This window comes from Tenrec ecaudatus, chromosome 16, assembly GCF_050624435.1.
Source record: "Tenrec ecaudatus isolate mTenEca1 chromosome 16, mTenEca1.hap1, whole genome shotgun sequence".
NCBI classification, from domain to species: domain Eukaryota; kingdom Metazoa; phylum Chordata; class Mammalia; order Afrosoricida; family Tenrecidae; genus Tenrec; species Tenrec ecaudatus.
Window position 1 is genome coordinate 96645277 of NC_134545.1, and position 25333 is coordinate 96670609.

At 51.8% G+C, this 25333-nt stretch overlaps 1 protein-coding gene across 5 annotated transcripts in view; it reads left to right on the plus strand.

The window, feature by feature from the left end:
• VTI1A (vesicle transport through interaction with t-SNAREs 1A) overlaps positions 1-25123 on the plus strand; it is a 393311-nt gene extending 368188 nt beyond the window's left edge. For all 5 annotated transcript variants that reach the window (XM_075534598.1, XM_075534597.1, XM_075534595.1 and 2 more), the window contains one exon: positions 23943-25123. In XM_075534598.1, coding sequence (XP_075390713.1) covers positions 23943-24036 — 94 coding nt within the window. In that variant the 3' untranslated portion in view covers positions 24037-25123. The remainder of the gene's footprint in view (positions 1-23942) is intronic.
• Positions 25124-25333: the final 210 nt, after the last annotated feature.

A 25333-nucleotide genomic window follows, 5' to 3' on the forward strand; every position in this document is an offset into this window, starting at 1 on the left:
TGCTGCCAGTATAACGTGTGGTAGAAAGCTTTTAGGCTGCAGCTGGCAAGAAAGGCCTCCTCCTTGTGGATTTTCTTGGCTATCCAAGCCTCCTCTTCAAAGAGCTTTCTGCGCCTTGAGGTTCTCAAATGTGGGGAGTGGCCAGCTCCACGCGTTTTCATCCGTTCTTTCCACCCACAAGGCCGGGACCACAGGGGCCCGCAACTGTGTGTGCTTACATCGGTTCACGATGCAGGACAGCCCTTGGCCCATTCACTGACCCCAGAGCAACAGGTGGGCCCCACTTCTGGAAGCCCTGCTGAAGGAAAAATGTCCTGAGCACCCGCTTATCTTACTTCCCTCTCTCTCTGTCAGCTAGGGATGTCATTTGGTAGTCTCTGACCTGTCACGGAAGGTCCGTTCTGATATTCTTTTTCAGTTGTTGCTGTTTTGTTTCGGTTTTTGTCTAAACAGGGAGGACTTGGCTATCAGCAACACCTACTACCCCCAAATAAACAAAGACAAACTGGGTGGAGGGCCAAAGGGGACTAGCACTGCTTGTTCGCTTACTGCATAGAGATTCTTTTTTTTTTTCTTCCTTTTTCTTCTTCTTCTTTTTAACGAAAGAAGTTTAAACTCCACCACCCACTCCTCTGGTGAGTGGAGACTGGAGTTGCAGACAGTGCTGCAGGCAAAAGTTCTGAAAAATCCCAGAAAGTGTTGAAAACATCTCTAAACAAGGTAGTTTTCTCCTGCACCTTTCTTGCTAAAGGTCCCAATTGCTGCCAAGAAAACTAGTGAGAATGTTAGCTGCCGAATAAAAAATTCATGACAGTGTTTGGCAAAGGACTACCTCGCTGCTCGTTTTCCACATTTCCACACGGCACTCGAAGGCAGCCTCGGCTTCTCCTTCTTCTTGTTTGCCCCCCAACCCCACACACACCCCCACACCCCCTTTCCCCAACTTTGGGCGCGTATATCTTATGATCGCTGTTCTGGACCTGTTATCTAATAAAAGAGCAAACTCCTATAAAGTAGGATTAAGCAGAATTACTCTCTCCTCCCTTCAGGAGCCTCTGAAAATGTGAGGGATGTGTTTTCAATGCAGAGATAGAGGAACAGAACGGCACTGGCTTTGCTGGTCCAGAGCAGACATATTTAGAAGAACGTGGACAAGAGCCTTCTCAATTGACAAGCGTAGGCTCTTAGTGGGAGAAGATTTCTTAGGAATCTGACAGCCCTCGGGCATCTCACACTCAAAGCTCTGCAGATAAAGGAGGGGCTGCCCAGCCAGGGAAAGTACATTGCCTAAGACCACACAGCAAAAGAGCCACCCACCTGTGTCTAAGGTCTTGCCCTCCTCCCAGTACCAGGGTCCCCACACCCTGACGCCCTTACACATTCCCCACCCCCCCACCCCCCCCACACACACATTTCCTTACCATTGGTTATTGGGGGTTACCAGAGGCTATTTTGATCAAGCATAAACAAAAACCACCTCATTGCCCTGGAGTTGATGCTAACTCATAGTGGCCCTATAGGACAGAGGGAAGGAGCCCTGGTGGCGTAATGAGTTACACGTCGGGCTACTAACCAAGATGTCAGCAGTTCAAGACCACCACCTGCTCTGAGGGAGAAAAATTAGACTTTCTATTTCCCCTAAAGACTACAGTCTCAGAAACCCACAGAGGCAGTTCTATTCTGGCCTGTCGGGTCACTGTGAGTTGGAATCCGCTCGATGGCAGTGAGTTACTGAGTTCGGACACGACAGAACTGCTCATGGGGCTTCCAAGTCTGAAAAGCATGTGGAAGCAGTGGAGCGACTAATGGGCTCGAACTACAGCCTCACTCATAGCCCCTGGTTGCTTCACCTTTGGACCCCCAGGGCTGCTAACGATTCTGCTCAGTGAACCTTAAAAGCATTAAAACACTTCTTCCCTGAAAACTCTTCAAAAACCATGTGTTAAAAACTGAGTTGAAACCCACAGCCATCCAGCCTCCGTGCCATTTAATGTCCACATGAGCTTTGCACCAGTGGAAGGGATGGAGGGGCGGGCAGGTTGCATGAGGGTGGGGGGGGGAGGAGAGTCAGTTTGGGGGTTTTGTTTGTTTGTGTTTATCTAAAGATATGAGTGTTGACAATAGTGACGACATTGGCTGGTGAACAAACACCCTGCCTGCCCGTCTGAGGACGCAAATGATCGGTCTCAGCCTTTTTCAAAACAGCCATTAGATTATGCTTTCGGTTGTTAATTAGCGCTGCACTGCCCATATTTCGGCTAACGTGCGATCGTGCCCAGAAGCCGACGCTGCTCGGTGGTGGTGCAGCACGCTGGCTGGGCTGCACAGGCCCGCTGCTGCAGCTGGGCTCAGGACGCCGGGGATATTTGATATGAAGTGCTGCAGACAGACCGGGAGTAAGCGGATTATTTCAGACAGCATTAGGAGGTAACCGGAGGAAGATTACTTCAACATGAGGCAGATAGCATAAGCAAATTAGAAAACCTCCCCAATTAGTACAAGAAACCCAGATTTGTGCCGTTTGTGATCTTCTGCTGAAAGGCAAAGTGTCGATATTCTGGGCTCCGGCCTTGATTTAAGTTGAAATGTTGGCATTTCCTATCAGGGCAGGTTAGCATCTGAGGCTGTGTACCAGTCTAATGACGGAAGGAAATCCCTGTTCGCCCCAGCCGTTAAATATTCCCCAGTCTGAAGCACATATACATGGAGCATGTTTTGCTTGGCCCCCAGAATAATCTCTAGGGCATATTACAATATTTCTATAGCAGGAATATTCGACATGACTCCAGGTAGCACATTTAATCTCTCTGGTTTGTTTGTCTTGTGGAACATGTATCAGGCCGAAGTCAGACAAACGGAGTGCGCAGACTGCCAGATGCTGCAAATGCAATTAGACCCTTAAAAATAGCTTCCTTGGTGGCGCTGCTTGAAATCTGAACTTGGCCTTGTTTTCTCAAACAGGGTGGCACTTCTCTGCTAAGCTGATGATTAGGGGCTCTGAGAGCAGGCCCGGGTTCATGTCCAGGGCCACCTTGCAAATGGTCGGGTCATTCTTGAAATCGGAGCAGACGCCGCTGTTGTACCGACATCATGGCTGCTCTCGTCTCCCCTCGAACCGCACTGCGTTGCGCTCTGCTTCTTGACCTCTCCTGGTTTGCAGCCAGGGCGCCCATGGAAAAGGTCCTCGTCAGACTGAGCCGATGGCAGCGATGGGGTGTCTCCACGTCTCATTGGAAGATCAGAAATGCAGTCCAGATGCGTGTTTGCTTCACCAGCATGCAAACCACCACAAAGCTCATTTTACAGTCTTATCCAAGCAACTCTGCTGGTGATATGGGTGGGCTGCTAACCTCCAGGTTGGCAGTTCAAACCCACCCGCTGCTCCTCAGGAGAAAGATGAGGTGGTGGGCTCCCATAATGATTGACAGCCTCAAAAACCCTAGCTAGGGTGTCCGTGAGTGGGACTTGGCTGGACGGCTGTGGATTAGGGGGTTTACCCAAGGAAAAGATGTCTGTCTTCATGGAGGCTAGGAGAGGAGTTCTGGTTTGAAAATTAGTGTATATTTTCCACAGAATTTTTTTAAAATAGTCAATTATAGAAGCGTTTTCAAAAGACACTCTAACCCCAGCACCAAGACTTCACCTGCGTACAGCTTTTCCATTTTTGTTTGAGCAGTATCTGGATCTTTCGGTTCTGTTGGCAGTATTGGAATCAGAGTGCACGTGTTCCTTGCCTTTGCTTTGTTTAGCTCTCGGGGCATGTGTGGGTTGGAGGTTCACAGAGCAGATCAGTTGCCCATTCCACAGCCCGTGAACATTTTGTTTCCCACCACTGATTGCCATCCTCACCGTGAGACCACTGAAGCCACTCCCTGTCTGCGCCTCCCTTTCCCACCCCTGCTTCTTTGCTAACTCTGCTGAGCGTGGTCCTTGGACAGCAGCTGCCCTTTGCTTTCTCAAATGCTCAATTATCCTAAGGAGCTTGTGCCTTCCAAATTTTAATAGTTCCCCTTCTGGACCTGTCTATTATTGGGCCGAAAACTGAGCCTTGGGGGTGAGTTCATTTCCAGATCCGAAGGGTAACCCTCAGTTACCCTTTCTGGGATTCCACCAGCCTCAGTTTTCCTCCTCTGTAAAATGGGATCTGTGATACTCTTATTATAGATGTGTCTTGAAGATCAAAGAGCTTGTGTAAAGTACTTAAGATAGTCCAAGGCACACCAAAAAAATAAGACAAAATGTATCGTTTGTCCACAAACGCATGTCCTCTTACTTTCTCGCTAATGTAAAGAAATTAGCCATGATAGTTCCCCAGTTAACCTAAAATAATTTTTAGTTTGGGATTAGTTATTTGTTTAGTTATTAGTTATTCTAAAATAATTCTTAGTTTAGGATTATTTTCCCCTCATAATTCTTAAAGGTCATACTAAACAGGAGTTCACAGAGGTTAGAGAACGATGAAAGTAGAGAAACAACACCTGACACCAGCACTGCTGGCCTGTTGCTGGCTTTCCTTTTCCCATCTCCACCCTGAGGAGAACATGTCCCCGTGCTTTCAGCCTGTCACCTAGCCTCCCGAGCTAGTGCAGCACCATTGGCAGTGAAGGCGGATATTTTCAGAGAACTGGTTCCTCATGCCACTGCCTTCTCGCTTTCAATAGAACGAAGAAGCTTCCCTGGCATCCCATTTCCATTGGCAAAAAGCCAATCAAATGGGGCCCGATGGGTGGTCATGGCCGTGGGGAGGGAGGTATCCAAGTGCACCGTGGAATTCTTAGGCCATGAATTCTGTGGCTTCTGTATCTCTAATGGTGCCCTGGTGGCACAGAAGTCAAGTGCTCAGCTGATAACAGAAAGGCTGGCGGTTCGAAGCTACCCCAAGGCTCAGCATGAGAAAGATCTAGCAGTCAGCTTCCAGAAAGTTTACAGCCAAGAAAACTCTATGGGTGAGTTTACTCCATCAAGTGGGGTCACTGGGAATCAAAATCATTTCAGTGATACCTAACAGGGGCAGGTGTGGATAGCCCAGTCTACCCATTCACAAAACCAGTTTCTCAGGCCATCCAAGAAAGGTTGTATACAAGACTTCAACCGAGGCCACCGTCTACCAAGCCAAGAGTCGGCCTTCTTGTCACCCAGTGTGTAGGCAACTCCCGGGAAGAATTTCTCCACTCAAGCATCTTCCACCGCTGGGAAGAGAAACTCTCTCCCTGGACCCTTAAAAGGTGTTCTGTTCAGCCTGAGAAGAAAACGCCGGCAGCCGGGTGCCTCCTGTCAGCAAATTTGATAGTTCTCTATCAAGTAAACCATTAGTGAATACATTGATCCTTGTCTCGCTCTTCCTTTTTTCTGGTTCTGCCTTGGCTATTCCCAGGATCCCTCTGAACCAGTTGGGCAAGAATTGATTTTTATTCGTTCCACTGGCCTTGTGGAAAATTATCTCATGAACTGGTTTTTATAGAAAGACTCAAAGCCCAGTGCAGGGGGTGTTAAATAAATAAATAAATAAATAAGCCTGTAGCGGTCAAAACGGAAATGTCTTCAGACTGGAAGGCTGAATTCATTGCACAAAACAAGAACTGCGAGGCAGAGGTATGCAGGCCCGCTCATTATCACTGGAAAGGGGGAACCAAAAAGCCGAGTAAAAAATTAAATTTTAATAATGCCAGTGATATTTCCTAAATCTTTCCTGACAGAAAGATTCTCATTATTTTTATCTGTCTCCGAGCCGGTTCTTTCCGTACCATCTCAGAAATGGCCCTGACTATGACTGTTTCCCAGGCTTGAAAGTCTCTGAAAAACACACATCTATACAGGGAGAACTGTGCTCTGGATTGTTCAAGGAGGGCCGTGGCCTGGGTCCCACTTCAACTCCTCACGAAAGATGTCCGTGTGTGCAGACCCCTCCGGACAAATCAGGCCCACGGTCCAGGCTGCAGGAAGAAGCCCAGGACCCATGTCTTCCATGAGGGGGTTTCTCTGGCCATGAAAGAAGGTCGAGGCAAAGGGCTGGTAGATACCAGCATTGCATTTCCAGGGGCCGCAGTGCCTGATTGCTGGAGGTAGCAGAAAAAACCAGAAACCAGTCTTTGCTGTAGCCAGCCCAGAGGAGAGAGCATATCTTTGTTTTCTGAGCTCTTTAGTGTCCGTGTCTAGACCCATCCTGGTCTCAAAAAGCTGTATAGTAATTGACGTAAATGTGCAGCAAGGATAGGAGTCCTGGTGTCTTCGTGGTTACGGGTTGAGCTGCCAACCGCAAGGTCAGAAGTCCCAAACCACCGGCTGCTCCACAGGAGAAAGACGGGGCTTTCTGCTCCTGTCAAAGCTGCAGACTCCGGGCAGGAGGATGACTGGGTGGCAGTGACTTTGGTCTTTGGCTTTCCACAAAGTGCATCAGCAGGTCTTATCTGTGTAGAATGAAGGTCAGGAGGAAGGTCAGCATGCAAAATGAGAACCAGCGGTACGTAAGAGGGGCCTTTCGCAAGCTCCTGGAGAAATCCCATGATCCTTCACTCCGTTTTTCCCACCAACTTGTTGATGCCCCCTCATCCATTTGCCAGACGTGGGTCCCCAGTGCCCGTCTGGGCTCTCTGGCAGCCCACTTGAAGTCAGAGGAGACCATCTCCTCGTGATGCACCCACAGCTCTCCCCCAACCTGGAGGAGAGAGAGCTTTCCCATGGCAGTGCCCAACGTGAACCCACGCAGGGCGGTGTCATAATAAGCAACGTGCTTAAGCGTGTACCCTTAACGACGCCTCTCAGCCTCCCTCTGGTCCGTGGGTGGCCTGGTGCCAAGCACAATGAAGAGGGTGTCTGTGTTGAGAGCAGGCCCCTTGCAGGTGTGGCTCTCAACTGCTCCCCGGGGGCTCGAGGGCATCCAGGAGATGTGGCCCTAGACCCTGAGGCTGCCCAGCCAACACCAGTCTCTCTGTCGGACTTGGTGGCGTGGTGGGTTATGCACTGGGCTGCTAACCACAAGCCCAGCAGTTAGAAACCACTTAGCTGCACCGGGAGAGAAAGACGAGTCTTTCTACCCCCATAAAGTGACAGTCTCGGAAACCCACAGGGGCAGTTCTGCTCTGTCCTATGGAATCAGATAGAATCCGAATGGAATTGGGGACAGTGAGTTTGGGGCCCCTGTGTGGGAGGGAGTTTAAAGCAAGTTCTCCGCAGAGACCTGGAGTCAAGCCACCTATTCTGGTCATTCGGTGCAGTCCTGTAGCTTGGGACCAGTTGCTATGGAGTTGACCCCAGTGCACATCGAACCCCACGGCCATCTGAGTTCATTGGCTTTCAGGGGTCCATTGGCTTTCAGGGGCTGACTTGTTGGAAATACACCCCCGGCTTTCTAAGGCCCCTCTGGTGGACTCGAACCTCCAACCTTGTGGTTAGCAGACTGGACTCAAACCTCAAACCTTGTGGTTAGCAGACTGGCACGTTAGCCTTTTTCACCACCCAGGGATCTCAGTAGGCAGTTAGGATGGGGCTGGGGAGCCACAGCCATGTGACCCAGTCCCTCCTAGGGCTGCACGTTCCGGAAGATCTAGCCTTCTGGAAAGGTCTTCGAGGCAGAACATGCTGGGTTTGGCTTCTTTTGGCTGATCCCTGGCCTTCGGCCAGTGGTCAGAATCAGTCATGGGCTAAGTTGGATGGCCTCTGCATGGACCCTGGTCATGAAGGCTCACCAGAGGCTGCACTGGTGACTTGTGGAGCCGCAGCTCAGGAGGGCTGGGCTGTTGATGCCACTCCTAGAATCTCCAGGAGGGGGAGGCAGGGAGGAACTCACCCCCACCCCCACCCCCAATTTGTTCCTTAATGACTAGTCAGAGGTCGCAGACGGAAGGCCTGCAGACCATGTCTTCCCCACAGATGCGCTTTCCCTGGCCACTCAGTGCTTCTGACAACTTGGGCTCAGTTGCCAATGTTTAAAACTTGGGAGATTTCAAACAGAGAAAGAGCAACTAGTCCAGCAGAACCGACAGCCCACTTCTGATGCCACGCCAATCAGGAGCAGCCACTTGGCTTCCCAGAGGGACAGGCCCTCCTCCCAGTCCACCCAGCCCCTGCCCACACCCCCAGCCCCCAGCCTGTAGGATTCCTCCTGAGTTCTAGAAAAGAATCCAAATTCTCATGCCAGCAGGTGACTGGAGCACCCTGCTCTCTGATCATGCCCCACCTCACCCCTCTCCCTCCCAAAGACTAGTGAGTCAGCCCTTCTGCATGTCTTTAACAAGCCTTCACAGGAGGCTCTGAACCTGGGCTCACCTGCCCAGGTGTGAGTCATGCAGTGGGCAGATAAGAACCTGCCAGGTAAAAACTGAAGATGGCAGAAGTCAGCGCAGATGCTGCAGACTTTGCTGGGGCTTCAGTCACTGCCCCACCAACACAGCAGAAATGACACTCTTTACACACAGGGTTTCATGTGGGCCATTGGTCACACAGATAACAGGGTAAATCGAGGCAGCCCAGGGATTAGTAACCCCAAGAAGCCCCTCCATCCTGAGCTGGAGGGGCACTGAGGGAGGAAGGAGCCGTGATCCTGGGAGCCAGAGCCGGTTGTCTGATGGAGCTGCATGCGGGGAGTGTCTGTCTGCAAGACATTGTTAGGAGACACAGCCAGAGCAGAGAAGATCTCTCCTCCTCCGATCTAGCACCTTATGCAACCATTGGAGGCAGCCAGAAGCCAATCGAACACAATGGGGGAGCAGGGCTGAGAGACCAGATTCGATGAGACCCAGCAACACAGTGAAAGGACAGGGCAAGAATCTGAGGGGCCAGCATCCCAGGACCAGTATCCCAGGACCAGCATCCCAGGACCAGCATCCCAGGACCAGCATCCCAGGACCAGCATCCCAGGGCAAGAATCTGAGGGGCCAGCATCCCAGGACCAGCATCCCAGGACCAGCATCCCAGGACCAGCATCCCAGGGCCAGCATCCCAGGGCCAGCATCCCAGGGCCAGCATCCCAGGACCAGCATCCCAGGACCAGCATCCCAGGACCAGCATCCCAGGACCAGCATCCCAGGACCAGCATCCCAGGGCCAGCATCCCAGGGCCAGCATCCCAAGACCAGCATCCCAGGACCAGCATCCCAGGACCAGCATCCCAGGGCCAGCATCCCAGGACCAGCATCCCAGGACCAGCATCCCAGGGCCAGCATCCCAGGACCAGCATCCCAGGGCCAGCATCCCAGGGCCAGCATCCCAGGACCAGCATCCCAGGACCAGCATCCCAGGGCCAGCATCCCAGGACCAGCATCCCAGGGCCAGCATCCCAGGACCAGCATCCCAGGACCAGCATCCCAGGGCCAGCATCCCAGGACCAGCATCCCAGGACCAGCATCCCAGGGCCAGCATCCCAGGACCAGCATCCCAGGACCAGCATCCCAGGACCAGCCCTGTGGAGATGAGAGCTGAGATGCTTCCCATTCAGCTGGCCACAGAACCAAATCCGCTGAGTGAGAGAAGTGGAGTTCTGATGTTAGGATCTAGACGACGTAACCAAATCCCTGGCGAGCTTGCTGAGACGAGGGTAGCTGATAAGCCACTGCCAGCGTGTTTGCTCCCCCTGACACCGCAGCTGAACACAGGTGTCAATCCATGACTGTTCGGAGATAAGCATCTAGTGTCAGATCTTGCAGGGAGGTGGTGGTGTAGCCAAGGCTTTCCCCATCTTGCTTCTGTGCCCTCAACCAGCCACGTTCCAGAAGAGGCTTCTTAGCTCAAGCGAATGTGCTGGGGAAACAGAACAAATAGCAGCTGGTGGTTGGGCTGCAGCAAGTGACTCAGCCTGGACCAAACCAGCTGCACTAATCAGGAACGATGCCAGGCATACCTGCCAGAGAGGTCACAGCGCCTAAAGGGAGGCACCACCTACTTCTAGGTGTGGGGTGGCAACCACACAGGGAAGAGTTTTAGGGACTCTTACAGTGGGATTGGCAAGTAAGCGTCGTTAGTTGCCATCAAGTTGATTCCAGCTCCTGGCTTCCTTGTCACTGACGACATTGTTCTTCCAGACAGACACTGTCCTTCTTCAATCGGTCATTGCTCGCATTGTAGCTCATGATTGTCTGATGTCCTGACCAGCCCCTGTCCTCTCACTAACGCCCAGGACAGCGATCTCTGTGGGTTCCATTTTCATTTTGACAACTTCCAATTTTCCTAGATTTGTCGTTTATACATGCCATGTTGTGGTTATCAATGGATGCTTTGAGTGATTTCGTTTCACTTTTAGTGAGGCCACCTCAGCAAATGAAAGTCCCTAAAGCTCACTCCAGAATTTTCTACTCCCCAAAAGAGCTAGTCGTGAAAACTCACAGAGGCAGTTCTACCCTGTCTTATAGGGTCGCTATGAGTCACCATCGACTCGAGGGCAGTGATTTGGGGTTTAGTTTTGGTTGTTCCTGGAAGTTCCTTCATTTTCTTTTCGCCAACCCCAAACCAAAAACCAAATTCACTGCCCTCGAGTCAATGCCGATTCATATTAACCCTATAGAACAACATAGAACTGTCCCCGTGAATTTCTGAGACTAATTCTTTCTGGGAGTAGAAAACTCCACCATTGTGGAGGGGCTGGTGGTTTCAATCTGCTAACCTTGCAGTTAGCAGCCCAACACATAACCACTACTCTACCTGGGCTCCAAAGGTCTCATATGTTTCTTAGTTGTCAGAAATGTGGAAACATAAAAACGAGGGAAGAAACCAGATGTTTGAACACAGGTTCCATCTATCAGATGTTTGCCAAGGCGGGTTCCATTGATCAAATGGTGATGAGCTTTAAGTTTGGTGTGACAGAATGCTGATGAGCCTAGGCCACCACCTGGGCTGCTCTTTACAGACTCAACATGGTTCTTCTCCAGGGACTTTTCTTGAACTAATCCCTGTTCCTCTGAGCAGTTTTCATTTAATCCGTTGAGGAATGGGGTGACTCTGACTTTTTTTCTTGCGTTGGAAGCCCTTGATCCTGAAAATCTCATGAAAAGACTTTGCAAGATGTAGGGCAACCCCACTCAAGGGTGGTGAAGGAACAGCGAGATGCGCCTCCATTTTCACATGGCCGTTTCCCCTTTGTGTCGCTCCGTCTCCCTCCTCCCCTTGATGGACAACAGTCATACTGCATTAGGACCTAACCTTCTCTCCTGCAGCCCAATGTTCACCTCAAACAAAGCCGCACACTCAGCTTCCGAGGGTCTGAATTTTCAACGATATCTTTGGGGGAAGGGGGAAAGGGGCAAGGAGACAGTAAACTCAAAACCAGGGACCTTGAATCTTTTCTTATGATTTGCTAGTAAACCTAGAGCTGGGGGTAGCAAACTGAGGCTCGCAAGCATACGTGGCTCTTTCAGTATCAGAAATCAAGTTGAGAATTTTAAAAGATATAATTCAGATAATGGTCATTTGATGTGTTTGTAAAAATACATGTATGGCTCTCAAATTGTTGTGAGGGCCAGGCTGGGCTCTTCCGTTTCAAAAGTTCACAGGCCCCAGAGTCCAGGTTGTCAAACTTCATTGATCTTAGAATCACCTGGAGATCGGGGGTGGTGGAGGTGGTGGGGTGTGTGTGTGTGTGTGTGTGTGTGTGTGTGTGTGTGTGTGTGTGTGTTTTGGGGGGAGTGGGGTGAACCTAATGAGAATCAGAATTACAACCTAATGAGAATCAGAATCTCTAGGGCAGTGGTTCTCAACCTTCCTAATGCCGTGACCCTTTCGTACATTTCCTACCGTTGTGGTGACCCCCCAACCATAAAAATTATTTTCATTGCTACTTCATAACTGTCATTTTGCTACTGTTTTGAATTGGGTGACCCATGTGAAAGGGTCGTTTGACTCCCAGGTTGAGAACCGCTGCTCTAGGGGAAGGCTTTGTAGTTTCATCAGATTCCCAGGGGATTCCAGTGAACAGCCAAGTTTGGGAACCTCATTTCCAGATGATTTTTCCCAGCTGATTTTCAACTCTAGCACGCGCTCACTGCCAACAGGCGCATTCAATGAAACCTTGAGCTGAAGTTTCTCTGTCGCACACGCCCTCACCTGTGTGATAGTGCAGAAATCACTCAAAGGCACGGGACACCAGGCGACTGGTGAGCAGCCTCCTGCAAACGACTGCCTTCCCCCACTGCACCCAGCTCTCTGTGACGCAGCCGGCTGACGGCGCATTTACGTGGAAGAGGGCACGGAAGGCCCTCACAAGGCAGAAAGGACACAGCCAGAGTGCAAATGTGCTGAGGAATAATGAATACTAATTATTGTAATTCCCTGCATATTTACATTAGGCACAAAGTAAAGAGAAGGTCTACTTTGGCTAATTAGTGTAATGTACTTTCAACCAAAAAATAAACACCCAATTACGATGTCCATGGAGAAGACTATGAAGAGGAAGACATCAGAGGCTTGCCTAGGACTGAACGTCCCACACCGGCTATCTCAATAACTGCTCTCTTACTGCTGTGCGAGGCCTGCGGCTGGAGAACTGCACTGGGCCTCCCGAGACCTGAAATGGGAATGAACAGTCTTCTCTGGCCCGGGGGACATGCGCAGGAAAGGCGAGCCGCTACTGTGGGTGTGGCGCTCTTCCTGCCACCGCTGCCTGCATCGTAGGCATTGATGTTGCCACCCTCATGGTGGGCACCGTGCTGGAGAAGGCCCGGCGGAGGGATTCTTCAAAGAGAAGAGCGAGGGGGCGATGTCCTGACTCGGTGACTTGTGAACTTTCAGCTTTCTTGGATCGATCCTTTATAAAAACATAGAATGATGTCGGGAAGATTGTTCGCTTCTGGCTTTACCAACTAAGGACATGTTGAAAGAAGACATCACTGCCATCGATGGTCAGCATGACACCTGAAGAGAAAGATGACTCTGGACGACGGAGAGGCCGGGCTCCTGGGGACAGGCCCAGCCTTTCCCTGGCTCAGCCTGGGCCTCTAGGATGAGATGCCCTGACCACCTGCCTTGTCGCTCTTGCTGCCTCGCCTCGGCCTCGGGGTGGAGGGTAGGGACCACTGTTCTTAACCCTCTCCACCTCCTGAGTCATTTATATAGAGACTTGGGGTTTGGGTGGGCTCACTCGGAGGTGAAGACCACGGTCATTCTTTGAGTGTGTCCCTTGGTTTCATGGAATGATTCCTATTAGCAGAAGGCGCTTTTGAGTTGCCCTTAGGAGGGGGCCTTCAGAACATTGAGTGGCCAAAACGGAATGGAAGGAGAGTGGCATTTGACTCTGAACTTTCTGAAGCCCCCTGGCCACAGAGGCTCTGAGCGGCGGGAGGCTGAGTGTTTCGTTGAAGCGGGAGTGGATTGGGCGTTTGAGTAGTTCTGCGTCAGCTGTAAAACAAAGAACCCGGAGACTGGGTCACAGAGCCTGATTCCAACTCAGGCAGTGTGCAAACCTATGCAGGATTAAGTATACCTTGCTTTCGCCAGAGCACCTTTATTTCATTCTCTTCAAATCCCTTCCAAGCCCTTTGATTGAAGCGAGCTGCCTTGATCTTATCTGGAAGCCTGTGGCCAGCCAAGCCTCTCCCCAGGCGCCTGGCCCTCACCATGCCCATATTTGAGAAGGGCAGAGGCTCTGGTGCCTGGGCTGGAAGTTGATGTACACTCTTGGCAAGGGCGAGTGCAGCGTGACTACACATCACTGATCAAAACCCATTGGACTTATCAGTGGGCTCTGACAGGTACTCGTTGGCTGCCTTCCCAGGCTGGGAAGGTATCCCCAAGCCAGCCAATAGGACATCTTCTTGTCCCCTTTGAAGTTGATGTGGCCACGTTGGAGAGTAGGCTCGGCCGGCTGGGATGCCTGTTGGGGAGGGCCAAAGCAGATACCTGCCTGGAGAAAGCAGCCAAGTGGCCTGGGGAGACAGCAGCTTGCTGCCTCTGCTGCCCACTGCCCCTGCCCCTCCAGCCTCCACAAGCCTCCCAGAGGGCTCCCCAGCCTCAGATAATGGGTACCTCTCTCCTTTCCCAAACTCCCCCTCCCCTTGGCCAGAAGGATCTGCCCGCTGCACGCATGCTCCTCTTCAAAGTGGGACATGACTTTAGTCAAGCCTCTTCTCCTTGGTGGGCTGTATCTGGGCAGAGACTGAAAGCCCAGATGTTGCAGAGACTTGCTCCTGGTCACCCAGGCTGACCCAGGAGGGTGGGCACCCAGCACATGGTCACCCGGCTGGAGGTCCCCTCACCGCGGTCGTGCTTGTCAGCCTCCTGTCACAGGGTGCTCACCGTGACCCAGGGACTCCCCGAGGGCAGGGGCTCCGTGCTTTCACCAGGACCCAGCTGGGCCTGCCTTTCCAGGGGTTGCTCCCTGGACCTGTCCCAAGGGCCCCCACACTCCACCGTTGAAGGCTTTTCGACAAGAAAGGGAACTCCACACCACCCGTTTTTGTACAGCCTGTAGCCTGGGAATGGCTCTTATGTTTTTAAGTGGTTGCTGGCAGGGGGAGGCATGAGGGGAGGAATTCAAAAACATGTGCCAACCTGTGAAAATCATATACTATTTATACTCGAATATAAGCCGAGTGTTTCAGCACATGTTAAATACAGTTTTTGTGGTAAATGTAGGTGCCTCGGCAGATATTCGGGTTGGCTTATACTCAAGTATATACAGTAAGCTTCAAAGTCCAGTGTCCATACATAAAGTTTTTTTTGTAGTTCTTTTTTTAAAACATTTTATTAGGGACTCATACAACTCTTATCACAATCCATACATACATCAATTGTATAAAGCACGTCTGTACATTCTTTGCCCTCATCATTTTCAAAGCATTTGCTCTCCACTTAAGCCCTTTGCATCAAGTCCTCTTTTTTCCCCTCCCTCCCTGCTGCCCCCTCATACATAAAGTTTTATTGGCACACAGGCAACCCCACTCCTGTTCAGTGACATCTCACCCATGACTACTGCTTCATCCCGACAAGGACAAATAGACAGATACTCGATCGTCCACAAAGCCTAACAGATTTACTGGGGACCCTTTACAGGAAGTTAGCTGATCTCTGTTAAACCAAGGGAGTCCTGGGGTGGTCGAAACAGTAGCGCTACCTGGAAGGGCATAGGGTGTCTATCCCTGAGGCGCCTTGGAAGAAAGGTCCGGTGATCTGCTTCCTGAGGAAATCAGCTATAGAAAACCCAGTGCAGCACAGTTCAGACACACATGGGGTGACCAGGGATGAACAACAACTGCTTTAGTTTGGGGGGTTCTCTTTGTTTGCTTTTGGTTTGTTGTTGTTTTTTATAAGGGGAGGTGTTATTGATAAATGAAGTAGCAATTTGGGAATGGAGGAACACTAATCTACTTGGCAATCAGATTCTGAGCGATGCCGCCAGGACTCTGGTATTGGCTCCTGGCCCCACTTAAGAAACCGTCGCTCCCTCCAGTCTCCCACTCCCTCCCGGCTCTACACCCAAACCTATGTCAGCAGTTGTAACTATTAATGGCTGATGGTGGATCAGCTGGCCCCAAGGTAACACCTATTTTTCTCCCTGTTCCAAATGGCATGTCTCGAAGGCACAAAGAGTGTGTGTGTTTGGGGGTGGGGGGAGTACTTATGGAACCTGGTTTGGGGCAACTGCTCCGCTTCCAAATGCTAGTTTTCATCGTGAGCAGAAAGATCCACAGCCAACGTGAGAGGCAGGTTTGGGGATGGGGTGGAGACAGCAAGCAGTCTGTATGGGGCCCAGGAGAAGAACACCTTCCAGCCCACCTTCTGGCCTGGGTCCAGGAACCAAATAGAGTTGAAAATGAGAGAAGGAGATCTTTGGGCTCTCATCACTGGGCAGTTTAAAACGCGACAGTGAGCTTCTAGGCGCATAGCAAGACCCACCCGGAATCTGTGTCTTCTTTCTTCATCCCCGCGGCTCTGTGCTCCTCCGTGGCCTCCCTCAGGCAGGACCGCCCTGCACAGCAACACTAGTGGTCCGCAGCAGCTCTCCGTCTCATCACCAGCACAGCTGATCTCAGTGAAGACTGGAGCTTTTTCTTGGTTTTCCAAGGGGGAAAAAAGAATCCCAGGTGATTCTGCCTGTTGGGGGTCACGTGCTTATTCCTGAACAGATGGTTGTCTGGGGGATCGTGGTTGTTGGTTGCTGTAGAATCGGCCTGTCCCGAGTCATCTTCAGGCACTGGGTGGGAGTGGCTTGTTGTGAGCCCTAAGGTTTGCAGTGGCTAGCTGGTGTTTGGAGATACACCCTCGGGGCTTTCTTCCTCATCCATCGGGAAACTGCTGAGAGCTGTCCACCGTGGTGACACAAGTGGTATCTGGGAAGCTGGGAGCAGGCTTTCCCTCACCGTGGCGGCATGCAGGGACCAAGAGCTGCAATTGTTGGGACCTGTCTGGGCCACATTGCCATCCCCTGGAATTCACCAGTGAGCTCGGCCCCACCTACCTGCCCAGGGAGGGATCGGGGATTCCACGGGAAAGAGGCAGGACACAGAAGACCCTGTGGGGACTCTGTATCAGATGGCCTGATAATCATAGAACTCTGCCTCAGATGTAGCCCTTTGCCAGGCTGTGAAAATCCCACTTCAAAGTGGTCAGCATTCAAGACTAGTGACGATTCACCACTTCCCCCCTGCTCTTGCCTTCATGTCTTCTTTAGTGCAGACGACAGACAGTGAATTGGATTGAGAACTTGGGGAGTCTGTGCTTTGACCCATGTTTGGGGGGAGTGCCCAGGAGAAGCTGGCAGAAGCTCCTTTGCCTGGGAGTTTCTCCTATGTTCACACGAGGCTGCTAATTGTCCTGCCAATTATGACTGTTTTGTCCACCCAAATGGTGAGTATCATTATTCCGACCTGTCGGCCAGCCAGGAAGGCATGTACGAGACATCTCGCTGAACCTGTGGAGTGTCATGCACCCTCCAGTTAATGAATGCGGGCTGGTAAAGGGGTTCGGACACTGCCGGCATCCTTAATGGCAGACTGGCTAATACAGAAATAGCCTCAAACTCTCCTGGTCTATGATCAGCCCTTAGACATCAGGAGGAGTGCTACCTGAGCCTTCAGGTGAGCATGTGTAGGGGGATGTGCTCGTTTTCTCATTGGTTAAGGATTTTTTGGGTTGGGGTTTTGTTTTTTGGAGGGATGTTCATTTCAGACTCTGCAATTGGTACTAAGGATGCAGAAGACAAAGGAGATTTGGACCCCAGCAGCTCCTTTGTACTGGAAAATCCTACATGGAAACAGAAAATTCAAGCCATGTAGTCCATGTGTTGGTATTGGAGATACATAGGGAAATAGAGACGGAGGAGGGGGCCCGGTCAGGAAATTCTTCTGGGAAAAGATGTAACTCAGGGACTTGGTTTGGGAACCAGAGTGAATCCCGCTGAAAAGGCTTTGGAGCACAAGTAGAAGAACAAACTCCAACCGACTTGAAAAATAAAGTGAGCCTGTTTCCTCGTGTAGGAAGGGTGGCTTAACCTAGGGATCCTCCACGTTTTTCAGGATGGAAGGTGCGTTTCGTTCTTTCAACTCTGCAGCCTTCCATTGGGCAGCATCCCTCATGGCCACCAAATGGCAATCCCAGCCTCACAGCCACACCCCACCCTGTGCAAACGGCCAAGCACTCCAGGCAAAGGTGCTGCCAGTCTGTTGAACTCCAGTAAGTCACATCCCTGCTCGGGATCCAACCACTGTGCCCAGGGGCACAGAATACACTGCCCAACTTAACCTAGGCTTTGCAGTTCTACCACTGTGGAGAGAGGTACCACTGAACACCAAACTCGCACCCCCGTGGCTCAAGGTGGCGGTGCTTGTTGGGTGCAGTCGAGTCGGGCCCACTTCTTAGGGACCCGGTGTCCAACAGACGATGAAACACTGCCCGGGCCTGTACCGTCCTACAATTGTTTTCATATTTGAAGCCATCACTGCAGCTACGGTGTCGTTCCACCTTTGTCGCTGCCCCGCAGGAGGTCCTTCGCAGGGAGCACCAGACACATAGGATGGTGAAGTAAGCAAGGTACCTTGGTCGGCTGACCTTGGGCCGAAGCAGCATGTTGGGTACCACCTGACATCTCTCAGCACGCAGGTCCCCCTGGAAGCAGTTCCTGGCCCTTAAGTGAGAACTGTTACACTCCAGTGTGGCAAAGAGAATCCCAGCTTCCAAAACCAAGCGGTAAAAGCCTCTTTTAAAGAGATCCTCTCAGCCCCCATCCTGCCCTATCCACACTAAACCAGAGCCGCATTCGACCTGGCCAGGTACCGCCTCTCATTCTCACCAGCCCTCGGGACAATCTCGCCCTGCTTCCCGGCCCTTCCCGGGGCCTTCATCCTCCCTGTCGGTCGCCGTGCAAGCATGTCTGCCGGATTGGCCAAGATAAGCAGGGTCAACTCGGACTTCCTTGTGCCGCTTACGACTCCATAGTGAAGTTTCTCCCCTGTGTGAAAACCCTGAGGGAACAAACAGCTCCCTACAGGGGAGTAACCCAGGACAAATGCCCCCTTGTTCCCCTTCCTTGCTGGGTAACCCGCCTCTGAGGGAGTCGCCACCATGCTGTGACTATGTTGGCCCCTGAGTCAGCCTTGGAGACCCCATGCGTGCACCGTGGAGTGAAGGTCACTCCCGTCCTGGGCCACGCCCTCCCCAAGTAGATCAGACTCTGGTGCACTGTTAGGTTTTCGTAGACGAGTCCCCAGGCCCTTTGAAAACCCATCTTACTCTGGGAACTTTTCTGCATCCTAGGGGCCCACAAGCCTCCACTGAGAGGCCAGACGTGACTGCGCACAAGGTGCACTGACTAGGTGTCAGACCCAGGTCTCCCAGGTGGCAAGAGCATTGTGCACTGAACCTATTATGCGCCCCTTGGCAACACGATGTTGGGTGCTGTCCAGGAAGAGGGGAGCAGACTTGAGCGCTGGCAGATCCATGCCACCACCAGGAAGTGACACCCCCACCCCCACCCAACAGCCCCTCTGCTCACATTTCATTGGCCAAAGCAAGTTTCGCGGCCACGCCCAGCACCTAAGGCCTAGTGCTTACAGCCTGTGCCTGGATGGACTGGGGAAGGCTGTCCCTGGGATCGCTCCTCCCGAGGCCCGGCCTGCTCTGCTCTGCTCCTCTGCAAGGACTACACTCAGGAGCGGGTTTCCAGAGGAGGAGGAGACCAGCAATGGGAAGATTAGCCACTCCCTGGCTTCCACTCGGGCATCAGTATTTTCAATAGTACTTTGTGAGTTCAGCCTCAAAGTAAATGGTTAATTCATCTTGTATCAACAGCACTGTGATTCATAATGTAAACTGGGAGAATCCTTGATGTTTCGGGCCCACATTCCTTTTAATTTGGCTCTGCATTCTTTTAAAGCCACAGTGCGCTCGCCTAATCGAATGCAGCATGCAAATGCCCGAGATTTTGCCTGGAGGCGATTTAGCCTGGCTGTTTCGATGGAGGCCTCCTTTCAAGTGTATATGCTTTCTTAAATTATTTACTGGGTAAACACACTTTGCATTTTCAAAAAGGAGATTGAGACGGCTGGCTGCATCCCCACTTCTTGAACCAACCGGGAGAGCCCACACTTGCCCATAGTCAAGGGGACATTGACTCCCGGTTTCCCTCCCAAGTTCTGTGTGGGTCTCCCCAACCAAGGAACCCCCCTTTCTGCCTATTTGCCAGCAGGCGCTCCTGACTTCTTCCCAGATGGGGCCCACCCAAGCCAGCCCTTGTTCCCCCTCCAAACTGGCAACCCAGAGGCCCCAGCTGCTCACTTTCCTGATCATCCAACCCAACACAACCCCTCGCTTACAGGCCATTTCAGATAGATGGCCACCCAGTGTAGGTCACAGAGTGGAACCACCCCTTCAGGGTCTCTGGGCTGTGATTTTTAATGTAAACTCACTGCCATCGATTCAATTCCAACTCACAGCCCGCTATTCCATGGGAACGGGTAGAACTGCCCTCATGGGTTTCCGAAATGAACACTTGAAAGGAGTAGAAAGCCTCATCTTCCCTTCCCATCCCCCCAGCCCCGGGAGCAACCGGTGATTTTGAACTGCTGACCCTGTGGTTAGCAGCCCGACAAGTAGCCACTAGGCCAGCAGCGTTCCTGGTCTTGAGCTCAAAAAGGAAGAAAGCCCTCAAGGAGCTGGACGGACAGCCACGAGCCCCAGCACTGCAACGGTGGGACAGACGGCACAGGGCTCCGTTCAGTGGTATATAAGGCCACTGAGATTCAGAGCCTACTTAATGGGGCCTGATAAATTGCCAGGCATTTCTTCTGTGGCGCTTTTAGGTGGGTCTGAATCACCAACCTTCAGGTTAGTAGTCAGGTACCGTTATGGAGTCTGCACCTCCCAAAGGCTTAGTCCTGATCCTTCGAGAGGCAGCATCTGCCCAACACCTGGGGTGTCAAAGCTGTGGTGGTCTGACCAGAATCAAGCTCACTGACAACCCCTCACAGTTCTGACCCATTTTGGGGGACTCTCCATATCCTTCATCCCAAATAGCTGCCAGCCGGACAGGTGGCAGTGACTAGCACACTGCTAATGGAAAGGTAGGAAGGAGCCCTGGTGGTGTAGTGCAGTACACAGTGGGCTTCTAGCCACATGGTCCGCAGTTCAAAACCACAAACTGCTCTGTAGGAGAAAGATGAGGCTTTCTGCTCCCGTAAAGATGGACGGACTTGGAAAACCAGAAGGGGCAGTTCTACCCTGCCCTCTTGGGTAAATTGGAATTGACTCGATGGTACCGTGAGATTTTGAATGGAAAGGCTGTGAGGTTCAATGCACCCCAAAGCTCCTTGGAAGAAAGGCCTGGTGATTGATCTCCTGCCAGAGAGTCAGCACAGTTCTCCCCTGACACACAAAATCGATTGGTGGTTTGAAAGCACATGCCCCTTTGCCAACATCCATGTCCACGACCACAGGCATCTCGCCTTTCCTCATGTTGGGCATACGTACCAGTCATGCTGGGAGCAGACACTCCTCAGGTCAAGTTCCCACTTTGAGGCTACTCTCTTTGACCTTGTCGATCCAGGCTTTCTACGCAGGCTCCCTGCAACTTGCACGAGATTTCCTGCTCTTCTGTCGTTCATGGAATGACTATCCATTCCTTTCCTTGGGTCTCCGGGACAGTTTTCTTTTGAGTGCCCAGCTGTCCGACACCATTCCCATTACGAAGGAGGGAGTGGTGAGGTGGGCCTGTCAGAAACCCCTGAGCAGCAAGCGGTGAGGAAGGGCCATTTGGGGACCCAGGTGTGCTGCGTGAACGAAACACCTGAGCAGTTGGGGCGGCTGGCAGCCGCTGAAGCGCACTCCTCTACGGCCTGCAAGGTGGGAAGTCTAAGGGAGAAGGCCCAGATTGGAGGAAGATGGGATCCGTGACCTTTTGTTTTGCTAACCAGACCTCAGATGGAACAAGTAACCCCCACCGTTTGTCCTTTTGTGAATTAGCCTCACAGATGCCTGGGGGCCTCCGCCCACAAATAAAATGGTTGTCAACGGAGCATACTCAAGGCACGTGACTGTCTATTACTTGAGGCTGGATTTTAAAGAAGCTTCACGCTTTTCATCTGCTTTGCTGCTGGGTTTCAATTCCCTACGTCTCTCGTCTGCACGTCTGAGCAGGGCAGTGGCAAACACTGGCTGTGACAGGGACCTGGGTTGCGGGGTACGTAGGGCCCGTGGGGAAGACCCACTTTCCGGAGCAAAGGGGCCATGAGTCCTTTTGGGTTTTCAATCGAGCCACCAAGTCAAGCTGCTGGTCAGACTTCATAATTAGCTTCCCCGTGGGGCTCTATTTTGAGTTCGTTCTTTGTGGTGGGCGGGGGAGGGGGAGGGCGGGACCGAGAAACTCCCTACCTTCGGAGTAAATACGGCCTGTTAGGTCGGAATGAGCTGTCATCACGGAAGAATTAATGCTGGGGCACAGCCTTTCTAGTGGGGAAGGGAAGAAATAAGCGAGACAGATCTTAGCTGAGCCTCCCGTGATAAATGAGGAGCCAGCAGACCATTCATCTCCTGCGAGGGAAGTGGACACAGGCCCCGGTGCAGTTTCGCGGAAGACGGGTCAGCAAATGCGATCGTTTTGTAACCTGTCAGGAGAGGGGGCCAGTCCTCCTAGGGGGCCACGAGGGGAGTCGGTTTGTCTGATGTGACAGCATCTATCCGTCCATGGAGGTTTGGGGAGGGGAGGAAGCTGGGGATGTGGAAGGACTTGACTAAAACTGCCATCTGATGCCACCGACCTGCCAAGAAATGCACTTGCAGGGAAGCTGGAGAACGTGCTGAAGTTTTACTTTGGAGGCTTCAAAGTGGCCACAGTTTCACTCCCAGACACGCCCCGAGACGCTAAAGCAGGGACTCCAGGACATATGTGCCCACGGATGATCTTTGACAGCCGCCAGGTGGAAGCCACCCGTGAATCCATCCACAGATGAATGGCCCACTGGACATGGTACATGCAATGCAAAATGACTCAGCCATGAAGAGAAGAGAAGTTCCGAGACGCACTGCAGCAGGGACGAAGCTTGGCACATCATGCTGAGGGGATCAGCCAGGCACAAAAGGGTAAACACTGTTTGGTCCCACTGACGTGAAGTAGCTAGTATGGGCAGATGCACAGAGAGCAGGGATTGCTACTGGCTGCCAGGGGCAGGGGAGTTTGGGGGGGTGGGGAGCGACTTCTTGCGGAAAGGGCACGGAGTTTCTCGGAGATTGATGAAATTGGGGAAACATAATGGGGTGGTTGCACAGCCTGGCCAACGGAATCGATGCCGTTAAATGGTACATGTGAAAATAGTTCAAGTGGAAAGTTTTGTACACATTTTAGCACAATGGATTTTTTAAACATTCAAAAAAATAAAGAAAATCAGAGGGTAGAGTCTGTTAAACTGGAAGCCCCACCCCCACCCCCTCTCTTTGGAAGACCCCTGCTCAGTGTCCGATGTCTCCAGCAGGGCAGCAGACTTCTTCTTGGTTCGTCGATGGAGGGTGATTGGGTTGGGTTGGGTGGGTTCGGAGCATGGATGGCATGGCTGGGCTTGGCTCATGGTTGGTTGCATTGGGTTTTAGCTGGATGTTGAGCTAGCCCGTCTACCAGCTTCTCTTCTCCATTCACTTCTCCTTCTGTGAGAGCCGTGAGCATGGGTGAGGCCGTTTGAAAATCTCAACAAAGCATTGTGATGTTCGACCTCTTTTCCTAGCGCGAGGTAACACATGATGACACCACTTCAGGAAAAGCTCTCTGCAGGGATCCTGGAGGCCTGTCTCCATGGCGGTTCCCCTCCCTACTTCTCGGAGCCCGAGCAGCTTGCAGCGGAGTCCAGACCCCAGGGGAGTTAGGGACCCCAGAGGGAAGCAGCACCCGAGGTTCTTGTCATTAGTCCTCATTTCCGTCTCTTTGTCACGAAGCAAACATCATGTTTCCTCCTGGCGTAAGTGCGTGTGAGCCAACGGTGACAGGTGACGGGTTCGCAGCCTAAGCGGCAAGTCTGACTGACATTTGCTTCTTAATCTCGCCCCTTTCTTCCTCTCGTTTTGACTGGTCCTTCATTTTCTGTGGGTGGTTAAGTTGATTTATTTGGGGAGATAGGTAAGTACCTTACCACCACTCGCTTTCCCTGGTGTCTAACTGGAACAGGAAACACAGACCAAAACAGAAAGAGGCAGGGAGAGAGCCCTGTTTCAAGTTTTGGATTAAAAAGGGCCCCAGCTCACCTGGGACCCTTGATCCCTTACGAGACTGCCTGGTAGTCCACTTAGCTTTACATGAAGCATTTCTGCGAAGTCAGCGTAGCCTGCTCTGTGGACTCCTTCACATTATTTCCAGTTGGAGAACCAAAATGCCACCTGTGTGCCCCATGCGCGTGTGCTCACACACACACACACACACACACACGAGCATGCACGCTGGCCTCCCATTCCCACCGGCTCCCCCACTGTCTGATTTCCCCGCTTGGGTCTCGACTGACGCTCTCGTTCATCTGTGTGATGTCTTCCCTCCCTTGTGCTCTCTCCTAGAATCATCCAGAACCGCATCCTGGTTGTCATCCTGGGAATCATTGTGGTCATCACCATCCTGATGGCGATCGTCTTCTCTTTCAGAAGACACTGATGTATCTGCTGCCCCCTGATCAGCAGCGGCAGCGACTTGTTCTGAGTAATTAAGACAAAATGGTCACATGAATCATTCTTTTGCGCTGACAGGCCCTGTGACCCTCCTCTCCCTTCCTCCCCACGGTGTGAACAGCCAAAGCACAAAGAGTGGGAAAAAAAGAGGTTCTCTTCCTGCCTGCACAGGGTGGGCTTCTCCTAGGCCCATCTGCCCTCAGACTGGCTCTGTAGTGGAGGGGTGGACACATGCTTGTTTGCCGTGTGGTCAGGCCCCCAACAGTCTGCCTCGCCCTCTGGACGCGTCGGGGGGCCATCATGCCTTGGGAGAGGACTCAGTGAGCCAGTGGAGCTCTGATAGGGGTGTCCCGTTGGGGACTGGCTGTTCCACACCACTCTTCACTTTCTGTGACGTTCAAGGATCCAAGTACAGAGAGAACCAGGTTCTGGAAGTCATGAGCTTCTCCCGCCCAGGGCCATGATGAATAGAGCCACCTTTCCCGGGCGGGTACCGAATGCCATTTGTGCAGAGAACGGACTTGGTACTTACCCTGTCTTACCTATTACTTCCTTTCTCCCCCCACCCCCCGACCCCAAACCCAAGAATATTTTCGCTGAGTCTGTCGAATGCTCACTTTTCACAACTTTGATTACCGGCTGCAAGAACGATTCCCATGCCATCTCAAACTCCCATCCTCCCCAGAATTTTCTGGCAAAGGGAGCCCTGGCCTAGTATTTAATTGTGACCTTGTCTCCCCTGGCCCGTGTAAGCATCTCTGTATCCTTTCGGTTTTAATATTTGCACTGCCAAAAGCAGCCCTCGTACATGCAAAAGGTCTGACCAGGTTCGCTCTGCATCCATTCCATATGTAAAGAGAACATGAATATTTCAGTACGAGCAAGAGCATGACTCTGTCGGTGTGAAATTTCAACTGTGATTATGAATATAGTGGAGTCCTATAGGACGGTCCACAAGAAATAAACTTTATGGGAGATGTTCACTAACCTGCTTTCAAACATTAAGGGATTGCTGACTGGGTTTCTTGTTTCTTTTTCTTTCTTTTCTTTTGAGAATAAAAGGGTGGCTTGGATTGTTGGGAGTTTTTTTGGCGTGTGTTTTTGTATGTGTGTTTTCTCCAAACAAACAAATGCTAGCAAACACCCTTCCTGAATGCAGTAACGTGCGACCAAGCACTGTGAGGGGCTCTCATTTCTCTTCGTCTGTGGGGCCCCAGAACAGCGTGGAAATCCGTTCAGTTGTGATCAAACTTCAGGTGGCCCAAGCTGAGGGTGCTGCTCCC